Source organism: Triticum aestivum, chromosome 3D (genome assembly GCF_018294505.1).
Source record: "Triticum aestivum cultivar Chinese Spring chromosome 3D, IWGSC CS RefSeq v2.1, whole genome shotgun sequence".
NCBI lineage: Eukaryota > Viridiplantae > Streptophyta > Magnoliopsida > Poales > Poaceae > Triticum > Triticum aestivum.
The window spans coordinates 413,927,781-413,945,712 of NC_057802.1; the positions used below are offsets into that span (position 1 = coordinate 413,927,781).

Genomic DNA, 17,932 nt, shown 5'->3' on the forward strand with positions numbered 1-17,932 from the left:
GCGGCGGCGCGCGGCGGGCGGCGGCGGCGGGCGGCGGCGTGGGAGGAGAGAAACGGCGAGGGAGAGGGAAGAAGTGAGTAACGGGCGGGGGGTACGGGCCGTTAGGTAGTAGGCTCTTTGCCGTCCGCCCCGCTTTGCCGTCCGCTTTTTTGCCTCTTTGCCGTCTGCTAGCGGACGGCAAAGAGGTGGCCCGTTAAGTTTTTCAAAAACGGGCGGGGGGTGGGGGCCACCTCACTCTTTGCCGTCCGCCAGCGGACGGCAAAGATTCTTTGCCGTCCGCTGGCCGACGGCAAAGAGCTTCTTTGCCGTCTGCCCTTTCTTTGCCGTCTGCTTTTGGGTAGCTGATGGCAAAGAGCTTCTTTGCCGTCAGCTAGCAGACGGCAAAGAGCTGGCAGATGGCAAATTAGCTGATTCCAGTAGTGCTACTCCCATCGGGAGTAGGATCCCCCCCCCTCCAAGTAGGAGTAGGAGAGGAAGGAAGGAGGAGAGAGGGAGGAAGGAAAGGGGGTACGGCCCCCCTCCCAATTCGGATTGGGCCTGGGGGCGCCCCCTCCTAGGCCGCCGCCTCCTCTCTCCCACCAAGGCCCATGTACTCACCGGGGGGTTCCGATAACCTCCCGGTACTCCGGTAAATGCCCGAACTCACCCGGAACCATTCCCATGTCCAAACATAGTCATCCAATATATCGATCTTTATGTCTCGACCATTTCGAGACTCCTAGTTATGTCTATGATCATATCCGGGACTCCAAACTACCTTCGGTACATCAAAACACATAAACTCATAATACCGATCGTCACCGAACGTTAAGCGTGCGGACCCTACGGGTTCGAGAACTATGTAGACATGACCGAGACTCATCTCCGGTCAATAACCAATAGCGGAACCTGGATGCTCATATTGGTTCCTACATATTCTATGAAGATCTTTATCGGTCAAATCGCATAACAACATACGTTGTTCCCTTTGTCATCGGTATGTTACTTGCCCGAGATTCGATCGTCGATATCTTAATACCTAGTTCAATCTCGTTACCGGCAAGTCTCTTTACTCGTTCCGTAATGCAACATCCCGTAACTAACTCATTAGTCACAATGCTTGCAAGGCTTATAGTGATGTGCATTACCGAGAGGGCCCAGGGATACCTCTCCGATACTTGGAGTGACAAATCCTAATCTCGATCTATGCCAACTCAACAAACACCATCGGAGACACCTGTAGAGCATCTTTATAATCACCCAGTTATGTTGTGACATTTGATAGCACACTAAGTGTTCCTCCGGTATTCGGGAGTTGCATAATCTCATAGTCATAGGAACATGTATAAGTTATGAAGAAAGCAATAGCAACAAACTAAACGATCATCGTGCTAAGCTAACGGATGGGTCAAGTCAATCACATCATTCTCTAATGATGTGATCCCGTTTATCAAATGACAACTCTTTGTCCATGGTTAGGAAACTTAACAATCTTTGATTAATGAGCTAGTCAAGTAGAGGCATACTAGTGACACTCTGTCTGTCTATGTATTCACACATGTACTAAGTTTTCGGTTAATACAATTCTAGTATAAATAATAAAAATTTATCATGATATAAGGAAATATAAATAACAACTTTATTATTGCCTCTAGAGCATATTTCCTTCAGTTTTAGCTTGTTTGGATGGGCTTCAAAGTTTTGGCTCGCCAACTCACCCCCCACCTTTTCCTCTATGCTTTTGCGCCAATTCATTGGCAAAATTGGGGGCAGCCGAATCGGCCGCGTTTTGGCGCGCCCGCAACACCTGCGATTTAGCGTGGCGCTCATGGGCAACAACCAAGCAACCCCTACATATTTACTCTTCGTTTGGAAATGTAAGGTAATTTTTTGTTTGGTTAAGATTGAAAACAAGGCGTTGATCAATGATTACTCGATTTGCATTTTGTTTATATAATACGGCATCATAATGATAAGAGTTTTTTTCAATATGAATCTAGTGATACACAACTTTATGTCACATATATACACGACATGTTTTAATTTTACAAGGTATATACACACTACGTGTTAATATGATAATCGTTGGTCAAACCATTATCTTAACAAAATAAAATGCACCTCGTATTTTGGGGAGAAAGATGGCCTTGCAAATAACGACGACTGGTAAAATAAAAAACACACCTTAAAATCACACTGTAAAAGAAGCAGCATCGATGATGCATTCATGCTCAACACCATGGGCCATCCCAACTTGAGCGAGAGGATCAACGCCCCGTTCCTTGACTGGTGTCGTAGACCTCACTCCTCCTGTCGGAGTAAGTGGCCACGGGTAGCCAAACCGGCTACCCCTGGCTCTTTAGAAAATTTATCAGGCCTTTGGGCCTTCAAGCACTCCAAGCATTTGGGCCGCCTTCCCCGGCCGGCTACCACTAAAGCCGACTCCCGGAAGGCGACCCAGCCTCACCGACTCCAAGAAGCCGGCCAAGAAGAGCGCCGACTCCTAGAAGCCGGCCGAGACCACAACCGCCCCTACATAACGACGACCTGACGGGGCATGGCCACAGTGCGGCCCACGACCCCCGAAGCCCGAGGCAGGCATGGTTACAGGAGGCCGTACGGGAGGGATGTCTCCCGTGCGGCCGGGCACTGTAGCCACGCCAGCTACGACGTCATCCACGATCCCCTCCTGTACGGCCCAAGGACGGCGGGCCCCTTCAGCCAGAGAGAGGCGTGAAGGCGGCCCGGCTTTCCCTAGTCGGCCGGGAGCATAGCCGGCCTCCGGAAGCCGGCTACTCCCTTCCTCGAAGCAGGAGCCCCATTAAGGAGACAAGACGAGGTGAGGCTACAGTGATAGCCCCCGAGGCGGCCCACTGTAGCCATGCTCACCTCGACAAAGCCCTTATCATCATAGGCGCGGCTACAGTAAGCAGCCGCCGACAAAGCCCTGGGCGGTGGGGCCGGCCTGTCGACCGAGTAGCCGGCAGCCGGCGGGACCCAGCAGCCGGCGGAGAAGCCGGCGAGCGTAGACACTGACGGCTGGGGCCAGTTCCCAGCCGGATTACCATTGTACCCCCGGGGGGCAGGCCTATATAAACCCCTCGGAGCACCCATGCAAAGGGTTGGCCACTGAGCATAGTTCGCACCCAAGCATAGTTGGCACCTCTGCATGTTTGGCTTCCAAGCATAGCACATGCACACACACCATAGATAGAGAGAAGCAAGAGCTAGCCTTGTTCTTCTTCTCCCTTGATCCCAACAGCTCTAGGAGCGATTGTAGCTACTCTTTACCGAGCTAGTGATCATGCGGAGACCCCGCAGAGCAGGACTAGGGGTGTTATCTCCTCGGAGAGCCCCGAACCTGGGTAAGATTCGCCGGCGTGCATGTCTTCGCCTCATCCCGTTTCCAGGCACCGGCGACGTTTTATTGGCTCCCACAATGATAAGCCATCCTTTGGCATATGTCGCACCAACCACCCGACATTTGGCGCCCACCGTGGGGCCAGGTGCACCGTCGTCCGGAGACCTGTTCTGGACGGGAACTTTCTTCCTTCCCCGCGAGCGCAGCCAGCCTGCTGCGCCCGATGGCGCTTGCCCCGACGCGCTGCAAGGCGTCGACGACGCCTGCGCAGCGAGCCGCCTCGCCGATCTGCTCGGCGAGACTCGCATCTCCGACAAGCCTGCGTCCGACGCAGGCACCGACTACCCCGAGAGCCGCCTCGTCAGCCTCCTCGACCAACTTCACGTCTCCAGTGAGCCTGCTGCGGACATGGAGTCTGTCGGCTCCACCGACCCGATGCTCGTCGACTCCGACACCGCGTCGCTCGACGCCTACCCCTCCGACGTGGTGGTCTTCGATGACCCACTCCCTCGAGCTGACAGCGGCAGCAGCGCTGTCACCGAAGTGCTGGTCATCAGCCACGTCTCCAACTCGGGCGGGAGCGCCCACGACGCTCAGCAAGCAGCGATGCACGACCTCTCCATCCCCCTCCCGGCCGACGCCGACGCCGAGACCCTGGAGGCACGCCGTCTTGCCCTCATCATGGAGAGCAAGAAGATAGCCTCGATGAGATGCCTCACCGAGGCCCACCAGCGCGAAGTCGACCGCGCCGCCTTCGGGACGCCGCCTCCGAGCGGCCCGAGCCGAGCCGGCTTCGTCCAGAAGCGCGGCGCAGCCGTTGCCAGCATGCTGGGCGCAGATCGCCCCGTCTACGCCATCCCGCTCGAGAATCTGCGAGCCGCTCAGGCGGCAGCAGAGGAGCTCAATGGGCTGGGAGCCGATGAGCTCCCCTACATGACAAGACGGATCCAGCAGCTGATCGATGCGGCTGCAGAACGGCACAAAGCCGGCGCCCGAGCTGATAGCCATCCCCCGCGCCGGGAGCACGCCGCGATGTCCCGCTCGCCGACTGCGAGCGGCGCGCGCCAGAAGAAAGACAAGGAGCCGACTGCCAGCCGCAGCCGGACCCGCATCACTATCGAGCGCGACGCGGATGGCCGCCCTCGGGCGGTCGAACACCAAGGAAACCTGCCGCCTCCCCCGCCTCGAAGAGAAAGACGCCTCACTCCGCCGCCCATCACACATCCGACTCTTGGCGACCGACTCGGCCGCCGAGAAGGAGTCGGCGAGAGTGACGCCCGCCACAGGATCGACCGCCTTGCTCGGTCCCTGGCGTTAGAAGAAGAAGACGATGTCGGCCCGCCATGCTTTGGCCCCCGCATCCGCGACGAGCCCTTTCCCAAAGGGTTCTCGCTCCCCAGAGACACGCCCAAGTACAACGGCTCGGTGAAGCCGGAAGATTGGCTCATCGACTACTCCACAGCCGTCCGCATCGCCAACGGCAACCGGCGCGTTGCCGTGAAGTACGTCCCCCTGATGCTGCAGGGCACGGCGCGCACATGGCTCAACAGCCTCAAGCCCTACAGCATCAACAATTGGCTGGACTTCACCGAAGCTTTCGTCCGCAACTTCACCAGCACCTACAAGCGGCCTCCCAAGCCTCGCCAGCTCTCCCTCTGCGTCCAGGGGCCCAACGAGTCGACCCGCGACTACCTCACGCGATGGGCCGAGCTCCGCAACTCCTGCGAGGGAGTGCACGAGGTCCAGGCCATCGAGTACTTCACTGCCGGGTGCCGAGAGGGCACCCTCCTCAAGCACCGACTCCTCTGCGATGAGCCCGCCACCCTCGACGAGCTACTCGTCATCGCCGACAAATACGCTACTGCCGACTCCTCCATGAAGGCCGAGCTCCGAGTGGACGCCTCGGGGAAAGTGGTCGCCCCGGCTCCCAAGCAGCCGGCTGGCGACCCAAACCGGCGCCCTTACCAGAACGACCACAAGCCCAAGGGCCCCATGCCGACTTCCTCCAGTCGGCAGGTGGCCACAGTTGAAGACGAGCAGCCCGAGGAGCGGCCCGCTCCCAAGAAGAAGGAAGGCCGGCCGCCCTGGCAGCCGTCCTTCTCCTACGAACAAGCACTCGATGCCCCCTGCAAGTTCCACAGCGGCGCGAAGCCGTCCAACCATACAACACGGAAATGCCACTGGCTCACCCGCATCACCAAGGGCGAAGGGATAGTGCCGCCTCCGCCTCCCGGCCCGCCGCCTCCAGCTCCCCAGCAGCCGGCGGCCCGGCCGGCAGTCGGCGCCATCCAAGACGAGTTCCCCGAAGCGCACGACGCCTACGTCGTCTTCACGAGTCAAGTCGACGACAAGCGCAGCCGACGCCGGCAACACCAAGAAGTAAACGCAGTCGCCTCTAGCACCGCCGAGTTCATGCATTGGTCGGAAAAGCCCATCAGCTGGAGCCAGGCCGACCACCCAGAGGTGATGCCTTCGCCTGGCTCCTATGCTATGGTCTTGGACGTCACCCTTGCGACGGAGAGGCGAGCTGCCAGATTTTCCCGCGTCCTGATAGACGGCGGAAGCAGTATCAACATACTCTACCGCGATACCATGGACAAGCTGAACATCAAACCGTAGCAGCTCATGCCGAGCCGCACAGTCTTCCATGGTATCGTACCCGGCCTATCTTGCTCTCCAATCGGCAAGATCAAGATGGATGTTCTCTTCGGAGACAAAGATCATTTTCGCCGGGAAGCAATATGGTTCGAGGTGGTGGATTTGGAAAGCCCCTATCATGCTCTGCTTGGCCGACCTGCTTTGGCCAAGTTCATGGCTGTGCCCCACTATGCCTACCTGAAGATGAAGATGCCGAGCTCGAAGGGGATCATCACGGTAGCCGGCAACTACAAGAAGTCCATCGAGTGTGCCATGGCCAGCAGCCGGCTGGCCGAGTCCCTCGTGGTGGCGGAAGAGAAGAAGATGCTGGAACGGGTTGTGGCCATGGCCGGCAAGCAGCCGACCTTGTCCCCCAACCCCAAGGACTGTGATGCGCAGGGCTCCTTCCAGCCTGCCAAAGAGACGAAGAAGATACCTCTAGACCCGGAGCACCCGGAGAGGTTCGCTGTCATTGGGGCGAACTTGGACAGTAAATAGGAAGGCGAGCTCGTCGACTTCCTCCATGAGAATCGAGACATCTTTGCATGGTCCCCAAAGGACATGCCGGGTGTCCCGAAGGATTTCGCTGAGCACAAATTACATGTCCGAGCTGACGCGAAGCCGGTCAAGCAACCCCTCCACCGACTGTCAGAAGAGAAGCGAAGAATCGTGGGAGAAGAGATAGCCCGGCTCCTTGCAGGCGGCTTCATCATGGAAGTGTTCTTTCCAGAATGGCTTGCCAATCCAGTTCTGGTTTTGAAGAAGAATAACAAGTGGCGCATGTGTATAGACTACACAAGCTTGAACAAGGCCTGCCCAAAGGATCCGTTTGCTTTGCCACGGATTGACCAAGTGATAGACTCTACAGCCGGATGCGAGCTGTTGTGTTTTTTGGATGCATACTCAGAGTATCATCAGATCAAGTTGGACCCAGCTGACCGCCTGAAGACTGCCTTCATCACACCCTTTGGAGCTTTCTGCTACCTGACAATGACATTCGGCTTGAGAAACGCCGGTGCCACTTTTCAGCGTTGCATGCAGAAATGTCTCTTGAAACAACTCGGCAGAAATGCCCACGTCTACGTAGACGACATTGTGGTGAAGACAGAGAAGCGCGGTACCTTGCTGGAAGACCTGAAGGAAACATTCGCCAACTTGCGCCGATTCCAGATCAAGCTCAACCCCGAGAAGTGTGTGTTCGGAGTACCAGCCGGCCAGCTGCTAGGCTTCCTGGTCTCCGAGCGCGGCATTGAGTGCAACCCTGTCAAGATCAAAGCCATCGAGAGGATGGAGATACCCACCAAGCTGCGAGATGTGCAGAAGTTCACTGGCTGCTTAGCCTCCCTGAACCGTTTTATCAGCCGACTAGGAGAGAAGGCTCTCCCCCTGTACCGACTCATGAAGAAGTCCACTCACTTTGAGTGGAATGATCAAGCCGACCAAGCCTTCCATGAGTTGAAGAAAATGCTGACCACTCCGCCTGTCCTGGCTGCGCCGACTGAGAAGGAGCCCATGCTCCTCTACATCGCCGCGACAAGCCGAGTCGTCAGCACTGTTGTTGTGGTCCAGCGCCCGGAGGAAGGCCGAGCCCAGCTGGTCCAGAGGCCGGTCTACTATCTCAGCGAAGTACTGTCCAGCTCAAAGCAAAACTACCCGCACTACCAGAAGATGTGCTATGGGGTGTACTTCGCTGCCAAGAAATTGAAGCCCTACTTCCAAGAGCACCCCATCACGGTCGTGTGCACTGCCCCGCTCGCCGAGATCATAGGCAGCCGGGATGCATCCGGCCGGGTGGCCAAATGGGCCATTGCCTTGGCGCCCTACACGATCTTCTATCAACCCCGCACCGCCATCAAGTCGCAAGCATTGGCCGACTTCCTCGTCGACTGGGCCGAGACCCAGTACTTACCACCGGCTCCCGACTCTACCCATTGGCGGATGCACTTTGACGGATCCAAGATGCGCACCGGCTTGGGAGCCGGCATCGTCCTCACCTCTCCCAAAGGCGACAAGCTCAAGTACACGCTGCAGATCCACTTCGCCGCCTCCAACAACGTGGCCGAGTACGAGGCGCTCGTACATGGGCTCCGGCTAGCCAAAGAGCTCGGCATACGCCGGATCCTGTGCTACGGCGACTCCGACTTAGTGGTCCAGCAATCATCTGGCGATTGGGACGCCAAGGACGCGAACATGGCGAGCTACCGCTTCCTCGTCTAGCAGATGAGCGGATACTTAGAAGGGTGCGAGTTCCTTCACGTGCCAAGGGCCGACAACGACCAAGCAGATGCCCTAGCACGGATCGGCTCCACCCGACAAGCCATACCGACTGGCGTCTCCCTCCAACGCCTCCTCAAGCCGTCCATCAAGCCGTCTCCAGAGTCGGACTCCATCTTCGTACCGCCTGCGCCAGAAACAGCCGGATCCGTCTCAAGAAATCCCGCAGGCGGCACGGGAACTTCGACGACTGCCCCGGGAACTGACGTAGTCGCACCCGGCCCAGGGACCTCAGAGCCCGGCCCGGGGACTGCAGCAGTCGGCCCGGGGACTGCAACGACGCAAGAAGTGGTGGTCGACCCCAACGCAACACCCAACCCACCCACCCGAGTCATGGTGGCTACATTAACAGCAGAAGAAGTCACAGCTCCCTCATGGGCCCAGCCCATCCTCAAGTTCCTAGTCAGCAGAGAGCTGCCGACTGATGAGATCGCAGCAAGACTAGTGCAACGACGAGCCGCGGCATACACAATAATCAACAGGGAGCTTGTGAAGCGCAGCGTCACTGGAGTCTTCCAGCGTTGCGTCGAGCCAGAAAAAGGAGTGGCAATCCTCAAAGACATCCACCAAGGCGAATGCGGCCACCACGCCGCCTCAAGATCCCTCGTGGCCAAGGCTTTCCGCCATGGGTTCTTCTGGCCGACTGCCTTGGAGGATGCTAAGGAAATAGTCAAGACCTGCAGAGGATGTCAAGTCTTCAGTTCCAAACAACACCTGCCGGCTTCTGCCCTCAAGACCATTCCCCTCACCTGGCCTTTCGCCGTCTGGGGACTGGACATGGTGGGCCCTTTCAAGACGGCCCGCGGTGGCTTGACACATCTACTCGTTGCTGTGGACAAGTTCACAAAGTGGATCGAAGCAAAGCCGATTAAGAAGCTGAACGGGCCGACTGCCGTGACATTCATCACCGACATCACTACTCGGTACGGCGTGCCGCATAGCATCATCACCGACAACGGCACAAACTTCGCCAAAGGCGCACTGGCACGTTTCTGCGCGACACAGGGCATCCGACTGGACTTAGCGTCCGTTGCCCACCTGCGGTCAAACGGCCAGGTCGAGCGAGCAAATGGACTTATCCTCTCCGGCATCAAACCCCGACTGGTTGTACCACTGGAGCGATCGGCCGGCTGCTGGCTCGAAGAGCTGCCGGCTGTCCTCTGGAGTCTGCGCACTACACCCAACAAGTCAACCGGCTTCACTCCATTCTTCCTCGTGTACGGTGTCGAGGCTGTCATCCCAACAGACATCGAGTTCGACTCGCCTCGGATCACCATGTACACGGAGGAGGAAGCCAAAGAAGCAAGAGAAGACGGCGTCGACCTACTGGAAGAAGGCCGGCTGTTAGCCCTCAGCCGGTCCGCCATCTACCAGCAAGGCCTGCGCCGCTACTACAACCGCAAGGTCAAGCCAAGATCCTTCCAAGAGGGCGACCTTGTGCTCCGGCTGATCCAGCGAACAGCCGGCCAGCACAAGCTCTCGGCCCCTTGGGAAGGCCCCTTCGTCGTCAGCAAGGCACTCGGCAACGACTCCTACTACTTGATCGACGCGCAAAAGCCAAGAGCATGCAAGAGAGACGACTCCGGCAAGGAGTCGGAGCGACCATGGAACGCAAACCTCCTAAGACGATTTTACAGCTGAAAAGCAGTATGTATCACGCCACCCCTTTTTGTATTAAGTTACAAACCAACAGGCCCCCCGAACAGTACTCGGGGACTGCCTTTTATTTATCTATGGATGACGAGCGTCATATCCATGAATGTCTTGTTACATTTTGAATTCTTGTCCGGCACCGGGTCCGACTAGTCGGCCCGGGGACTGGCCGCCTTAAGCTATATTATAAGTTCTTCCCGAAGTCAGCAAAGTAGTGCGCCGGCTCCCCAGTCCTCTCTTGTTGAAAGTCGCAGCTCAAAGAACTGACTGTCCGACTAGCAAGAGAGAAGACAGAAAGGACGCCCACACGAAAACGGCTAAGGAACAACTAACCTATATAGCAAAAAGACGGCCTCCATATATGCCTGCCGGCTGTCACAGCAGCCGGCTGGCCGGCTTCCTGAAAACTTAGCTTAAGTCCGACCGAGCTAAAAAGTACTTCCCCCTCCCCAATCGGCCAGGCACTCCCCGGCTACAGATTGCAGAGCAACTGTTTGACTAGGGAGGCGGCAACCAAGGGAGGGTGGCAAAGGAAAAAAGCAAAAGGACAAAAAGCGAAAGTACAAGGAAAGACCGATTGCATAACTTATATACATAAAAGCCCCCGATAGGCGGCAACAGACTTGAGTTTCAATACACCCAGTGGGTGGAACTGCGCAGACTTAACCAAAAACATTGTTCAAAAGTAACAAGACAGGAAACAAAAGAAAGAAGACAAAGGCGCGAAGGCCGAGTTGGTCGGTGAAGGCAGCTCGCCAGCTGAAGGAGTGGCCGCCTAGCTGGTCCCGGCTTGACCGCCTCCCGCAACAGGAGACGCACTCGCACGCAGCGTAGTGCTGGAGGCGCGGTCAGGCTGGCCGGCTGCTCCACCAGCCGGCTCGACGTCTTCACCCTCCTCCTCCTCCTCTTCGCCCTCGTCGCTGGAGCCGATCTCCTCCGCCGAGTCCTCGCCGTACGCCGGGTCCAGCCCGAACCAATCTTTCGGCTGGGCGACTCCATTGTCGTCCACCTCGGGGGCGAAGACGTTGGTGTCGGTGTAATCGGCGATTGCCGAAGCCCGTCGAATGATGGCCGGCCGCGCCGGCTCCAGCTCCGCGTCGGCTTGCTGCCGCCAGGTGGCCAGCTGGTCCAGATTCAGGCCTGGGTACCAGGCCTTGACGAACTCCAGCGCCCGCCCGGCGCCGGAGCGAGCCGCTGACGCCTTCCAAGCCTCGAAGCGCCCAACGGCCACCTCCAGCCAGTCGGCGGTCCGACTGGGAGTGCGCGGGATCTCTTGGCCGGGCCAGAGGGCGGCCAGGACCTGCGACCCGGCACGCTGAAGCCGGCGGAGCAGCCTGTGAGCCGGCTGGATACGAGCCTGGATCGCGAGGAGCTGCTCCGCCAGCGAGCGGCCGGCAGTCGGCGAAATCTCGAAGCCGGCTTGCCTCTTCGCCTGGCGACGAGCTTCGATGGCCTGGTTGGCGGCAGTGGAATAGCCGGGGAAGTACTCTGCGCAGAAAAGAAAAAGAAGAACCCCAAGTCAGAAAAACAAGTCAAAATGACAGATGGCAAGAAAGGACGAAGGGGTAGACGACTTACCGTCAACCAGATCCTCAATCTGGCCATAGCTGGAGACCAGAGTCTGCCTGGCTTCGTCCCAGGCGGCCGCCTCCGTCTCGAACTCGGCCTGGAGGGCGGCTTCGCGGTCCTGCGCGGCCTTCAGCGCCGCCTTGTGGCTTTCCTCCTGGTCGGCCAGCTTCTTGACCAGGCGGTCGCGCTCCTGCACCAAGGCGGCGACCTCCGCGTCCCTGGCACGAAGAGCAGTCTGGGACTCCCCCAGCTGTGCCCTCAGACTGGCGTTGGCCGCTGCAGAGATAGAAGAACAAGAAGAACGATGAGAAATCATCAAGGAAGATCCGAGCCGACTGCTCAGCAGTCGGCCCGAATCTCGGGGACTACACCCAGTGGGTGCGCTGACGCGCCCCCACATGAGATAAAGATCAAGTTACATACCTCGGCTTTCAGTGAGATCGGCGGTCTTCTGCGTCAGCTCCCGAGCCTGGGAGTTGAAGGCGGCCGCTCGGAGGTTGTGATAGTCCTGCAAGATGGACAGAAGATCGACGTGAGAACGAAAGCAACGATGAGAAATTATCAAGGAAGATCCGAGCCGACTGCTCAGCAGTCGGCCCGAATCTCGGGGACTACACCCAGTGGGTGCGCTGACGCGCCCCCACGAGAGAAATCAAGAAGAAGATGAGAATAGTAACCCGGATGGCAGCCCGCGTGGCGAGGAATTCGTCGGTGAACTGCCTCAGCGCCGCGGCTTGGCCCTGGAGCCGGGTCCGGACGTCTTGCGCAGCGATGTTCACCACGGCTGTCCCTCCGCCTGGCGTCCACCATGAGGTAGCGCTGGCCGCCTCCGCGTCTCGGGCCGACGAGCTGGAGCCCACGGCCAGCCGTGGCTCCGACGCCGCTTTCTGCGGCTCCGACGCGGCCTTCCCTGCGCGCCGGCTTGGCGGAACCCGGACCGCCACCGCGGCTCCCGCGGCCGGCTCGCCTTCCGCCGACTGTGCGGGCGCAGGCTCAGTCTGGCCGCCTTGGGCCGCCCCAGTCGGAGGAGTCGGCCCGGGCGCCTCCCTCACGAAGATGACGTCGTCACCGCTCCCGCCCAGACCCGGCTGGGAACCGCTGGCTCCCCCTGGCGAGGGGTCCGCGTCCCCGGGCGCCATGGCGCGCAGGGGGGTGACCATCAAGGCCTCCCCTGCCGCCGCTTCGGCCTCGGCCTCTGCCTGGGCCTTGGCTGCAGCCTCGGCGAGCGCCTTCGCCGCCTCCTTGTCCCGAGCAGCCTGGGCGGCGGCTGCCTTCCGTGCCTCCGCCTCCCGCGCTTCCTGCTCCTCCCGCACCTCCCGCGCGTTCCTTTCTGTCGCCTCCAGGAGGGCGGCGCGGGGATCTACGCGGCGAGTGGTGCTCCCAGAGCCCCCTGGCGACTCGACAACGGAGCCGGCAGCCGCCCGCTCGAGTGACAGTGGAGCTCTGATCAAAGAAAAGAAGACAAAGGTTCAGAAGACCACCCAAGAAAAGAAAGAAGGAGAATACACAGAAAGAGAGAAAGCTTACGCTGACACAGCCTGCGGCTGCTTCACCACTTTGCGGAAGCGAGCCGCCTTCGCGGCCGCTTCTTCCCGCCTGGTGGCTGCCGCCCCACCCCTCGGCTTCTTCGTCCGGCTACCGAACATGCCCTGGGTGGCGCGACGTTTCTGGCCTCTACCTCGAGCAGGCTGCGCGCCGGAGGAGCCCGCGCCGCGTCCGGAGGCTGGCTGGCGGGGCGGGACGACTTCGGCTTCGTCCTCGTCCGGCCAATCGTCAAAGGTCGCGGAGAACCCGGCGCCGCCTGCTTCGCCGCCGGCTTGGCCACCAGCCGGCTCGGCGGCTTCCTCCATATGGACCGCCCCCAGATCGGGGTCCTCCTGGTCGTGCTCGGTCCGGTCGGGGGCGAAGCGGCGCTCCACGTCCGTCCCGCTGGCCGGCCGAAGCAGAGGATTCTGTCGAAAGAGCGAGCCGACTGAGTTAGAATCGGCCCGGAGAAACTCGGCGACAAAGAGAAAAAGAGAAGGGGAGTGTACCGTAGGCGGAGGATTGGCGCGGCTGTATGGCTCCTTGCCGAATTGCCAGTCGTCGGGAAGCTGGCAGTTGGCGAGGTAGTTCACCATGTCGGCAGCGTCGGCCTGCGGCATCTCCTTGGTACACATCCGGCTCGGATCGAGCTGGCCGCTCATCTGACAGATCAGATGAGGCCGGCTCTGGAGCGAGAGGACCCGGCGTGTGACGAACGCGGCCAGGAGGTCGGGTCCCGTCAGGCCCTCCGTCTGGACCATCACCCGCAGGCGGGCGATGGCGGCGTTTCCTCCCTGCGACAGCGTCACCGCCCGGAAGGACCACTGGGGCAGCCTCCCCGCCGGCGGGCCGGCTACGTAAACCGGCAGGTTGACGTAGTCGCCCCGTGGAGCGATGTTCCGCACGTAGAAGTATGATTTCTGCCACTTCTTCACCGACTGGATCAGCGTGATGACGGGGAAGGGGTTGTCGGCGCCCGATCTCCGCGACGCGATGAAGGCGCCAGTGTGGGCCGGCACGCCCTGGCTGCGCGTACCCAGCTTCGACTGGAAGAACTCCCCCCAGAGCTCAAGGGTGGGGAGGACGCCGAGATAGCCCTCGCACAGGGTGATGAAAGCCGACAGCAGCACCACCGCGTTGGCGGTGAGGTGGTGCGGCTGGAGCTGATAGAAGTCCAGCCAGGTGCGGAAGAAGGCGCTCACTGGCAAGCCGAAGCCGCGCAGGAAGTGCGAGCGGAAGACCACCCGCTCGCCATCCCGCGGCGCCGGCCTGATTTCTTTCTCCGGCGCGAGGCGGACCTCCACTTTGTCCGCGCTGGGCAGACGCCGTGTGTCGCGGAGGAAGTCGATGTGGTCGTTGTGGACGATGGAGCCATCCCAATCCCCGCCACGCTGCTCTACGTGGGGAGGCATGGCGGAAGCTAGCACGGCGGCGGAGGAGCGTGCGGAGGAAGAGCGCGGCGGCGAGGCGCTGTTGCGAGAACGAGCAAGGAGAGAAGACGAAGGGAGTAGGAGGAACGTGCGAGGGTCTGCCGCCCTCCACCTCCCCCTACTTATAGCCTCACGCGGCCGAAGAGGCCGGACGTGGGGGGGAGACGTGGGATTAACTGCGCCCACTCCCCCACGTCTCGCGTTTATTACGCATAAGTGCGAGCCGAAACTGCCGCACGGAACGTGCGGGCGGTTCCAGGATACAAAAGATCCGCGCCTGGGCTGGGGCGCGGACGTGGCGGGCCCCCTCTCTGCGGCAACGTCCCGTCTCGCGCGTGGGCTGGCAGGCTTTCCGGCTACGTGGCGCGCCGTCGGCCCGCGGCCGGCCCGCGGCCCGGCGCACATGCCAGCGGGTTCCCGCCCTCCGACTCCAGAAGATTTCGGCTCAGGCGACGTGCCTGACCAAGGCCGGCTCCCAGCTGCCGGCTTGTCGCGATGGGAAGCTGTTCGAGCTTCTCGAACCCTACTCCACCTCGAAGCCCGATCAGCTTCGGGGACTACTGTCGGAGTAAGTGGCCACGGGTAGCCAAACCGGCTACCCCTGGCTCTTCAGAAAATTTATCAGGCCTTTGGGCCTTCAAGCACTCCAAGCATTTGGGCCGCCTTCCCCGGCCGGCTACCACTAAAGCCGACTCCCGGAAGGCGACCCAGCCTCACCGACTCCAAGAAGCCGGCCAAGAAGAGGGCCGACTCCTAGAAGCCGGCCGAGACCACAACCGCCCCTACATAACGACGATCTGATGGGGCATGGCCACAGTGCGGCCCACGACCCCCGAAGCCCGAGGCAGGCATGGTTACAGGAGGCCGTACGGGAGGGATGTCTCCCGTGCGGCCGGGCACTGTAGCCACGCCAGCTACGACGTCATCCACGATCCCCTCCTGTACGGCCCAAGGACGGCGGGCCCCTTCAGCCAGAGAGAGGCGTGAAGGCGGGCCCGGCTTACCCTAGTCGGCCAGGAGCATAGCCGGCCTCCGGAAGCCGGCTACTCCCTTCCTCGAAGCAGGAGCCCCATTAAGGAGACAAGACGAGGTGAGGCTACAGTGATAGCCCCCGAGGCGGCCCACTGTAGCCATGCTCACCTCGACAAAGCCCTCATCATCAGAGGCGCGGCTACAGTAAGCAGCCGCCGACAAAGCCCTGGGCGGTGGGGCCGGCCTGTCGACCGAGTAGCCGGCAGCCGGCGGAGAAGCCGGCGAGCGTAGACACTGACGGCTGGGGCCAGTTCCCAGCCGGATTACCATTGTACCCCCGGGGGCAGGCCTATGTAAACCCCCCGGAGCACCCATGCAAAGGGTTGGCCACTGAGCATAGTTCGCACCCAAGCATAGTTGGCACCTCTGCATGTTTGGCTTCCAAGCATAGCACACGCACACACACCATAGATAGAGAGAAGTAAGAGCTAGCCTTGTTCTTCTTCTCCCTTGATCCCAACAGCTCTAGGAGCGATTGTAGCTACTCTTTACCGAGCTAGTGATCATGCGGAGACCCCGCAGAGCAGGACTAGGGGTGTTATCTCCTCGGAGAGCCCCGAACCTGGGTAAGATTCGCCGGCGTGCATGTCTTCGCCTCATCCCGTTTCCAGGCACCGGCGACGTTTTATTGGCTCCCACAATGATAAGCCATCCTTTGGCATATGTCGCACCAACCACCCGACACCTCCTAAAGCAGATCAAGACATACAACTATAATTTACTAGTACGGTGACAGCAACTAACTAGGCTAGCTCGTTTTCATTCCAAGTCGGATTAGACAGTTTAGTACCTGCTCGCGGTAAAAAGAATCAGAGTTTGGTATGACGGGGTCCTACGGTGACATCGACGGGAGACTGGGGGATCACCCGATTCTTCTTCCAGCAGCGTGATCGCCGGGCTCGCGCTATGGGACTGGTACGAGAAAAATGAACGGCACGGCACGTGCGGGACAGCGGGGGGCGCTTTTCTACTTCGGTGATACTACTGTGCGCCGAAAGGATGATGCGTCCTGCAGAAGAATCCATCTCTTGCTACGCCGAAAGGATGCGTCCTAGTAGCTATCAATCTATCATCCTCATCAAAAAAAGAAAAAAAAGCTATCAATCTATCACATTTTTGGCTTTACAGTGTTCCCAGCAGACGTCAAGAACGGTCGGTTTGAAATGAGGTTTATTGTTCTCTATCTACACCATATAGCTTACCGAGGTCTTTTTCAAATAATAGAAAATTACGAATAGCGAGCGTTTTAAGAAGAGGCGAGAGGTAGATTCTCCAAAAGAAGAGGCGAGAGGTAGATTCTCCAAAAGAAATTCGAGGTTCGGCCGCTCAAGGCATTGGCCTCGGGTCTTCAGCTCTGATCTCTCGCTTTCATGGCATCAAATCAAAGCATCAAGAGTTGAAGACTCCACCTGAAAACGGAAGAAGATTGGAGCACCAGTGGTACCTGGTACTCAAATTATGCGCGCTGACAGAGCGAATTTATGACATCTTTATTCAATGGTACTATTGTACACCACACCACGGAGACGGGAGGATTCCTACGCTAGCCACGGCTGCACCGCCGCACACCGGGGGCGCCCGGCGCCGGGCCCCCGGCTCCCAGGCGGGCCCATACAGGTTACCCCACGTCTCTCCTGAGCTAGCCCCGGCGAACAAGGTCATCTCGCGGCCGCGCGCACCTCCTCCTCCTCGGCTCTTCAGATCTCCGGCTCCGGCGGCACCTCCACGGTGGCGGGCGCCTCCGGGAGGAGGTGGTCGGGGCGGCACCCGGCGACGAAGTCGATGATCTCCTTGCCGGACTCCTCCGCGCCGCTGGGCGGCGGCGAGATCCGGAGCAGCACGGTGATGGCCACGAGGAAGAAGCCCGTGGAGACGAGCAGCGGCCAGAAGAAGGAGACCACGGCGCCGAGCCTGGGCCCGACGGCGGAGATCGACACCACGGCGACGGCGAGGAACGCCACCGCCGCCGCCGCGCGCAGCCGGTGCTCCCACATTAGCTCCCCGAGCTTCGCCTTGGTCGTCATCGCCGGATCGGCGCCGCGAGCACGCCCGGAGAGCAGAGATCTACGGGAGGGAGGTCTGGCTAGCTCGCTAGCCCGGTGGCTTGGCCTTGGCTAGGGCTTTGGCTTAGGGAGAGGGGCGGGGTTTCGTCGGAAGGGTGGAGACTGGAGAGTGGGGAAAGGGATGGTGATAAGCGTGGGGTTATCTCATACGCCTACTGAGGAGATTCGCCCTGCCGCCGCCTCCAGCCAAGGTTGTGTGCTTTTTTGGGCATGTTTTTTTCTCGCAGCGACGGGGATGGCGTGGATGTGGATACTGTCGACGACGGTGCGCTTACCGTTTACGACGGAGTTCACCAAAATGCCCCCCACGCGCACGACTGCTGTGCTCATGAGTCGCTGTGATTTGCTCCACACGAATTCTTAATATTCATTTTTTATACTGATATTCATTTTTATTTATCATCGACCAA

The 17,932-nt window shown here is 59.6% G+C and overlaps 1 protein-coding gene across 1 annotated transcript; it reads right to left on the reverse strand.

Moving 5' to 3' along the window:
- Window positions 1–16,930: 16,930 nt before the first annotated feature.
- Window positions 16,931–17,720, reverse strand: LOC123074783 (uncharacterized). Its single transcript, XM_044497535.1, has one exon. The coding sequence runs from the start codon at window positions 17,481–17,483 to the stop codon at window positions 17,157–17,159; it is 327 nt and encodes a 108-aa protein (XP_044353470.1). The 5' UTR covers window positions 17,484–17,720; the 3' UTR covers window positions 16,931–17,156.
- Window positions 17,721–17,932: the final 212 nt, after the last annotated feature.

Bases quoted from the DNA above. Each gene is read 5' to 3' on its own strand.
- LOC123074783 (XM_044497535.1), bottom strand. From the start codon at position 17,483: ATGACGACCAAGGCGAAGCTCGGGGAGCTAATGTGGGAGCACCGGCTG.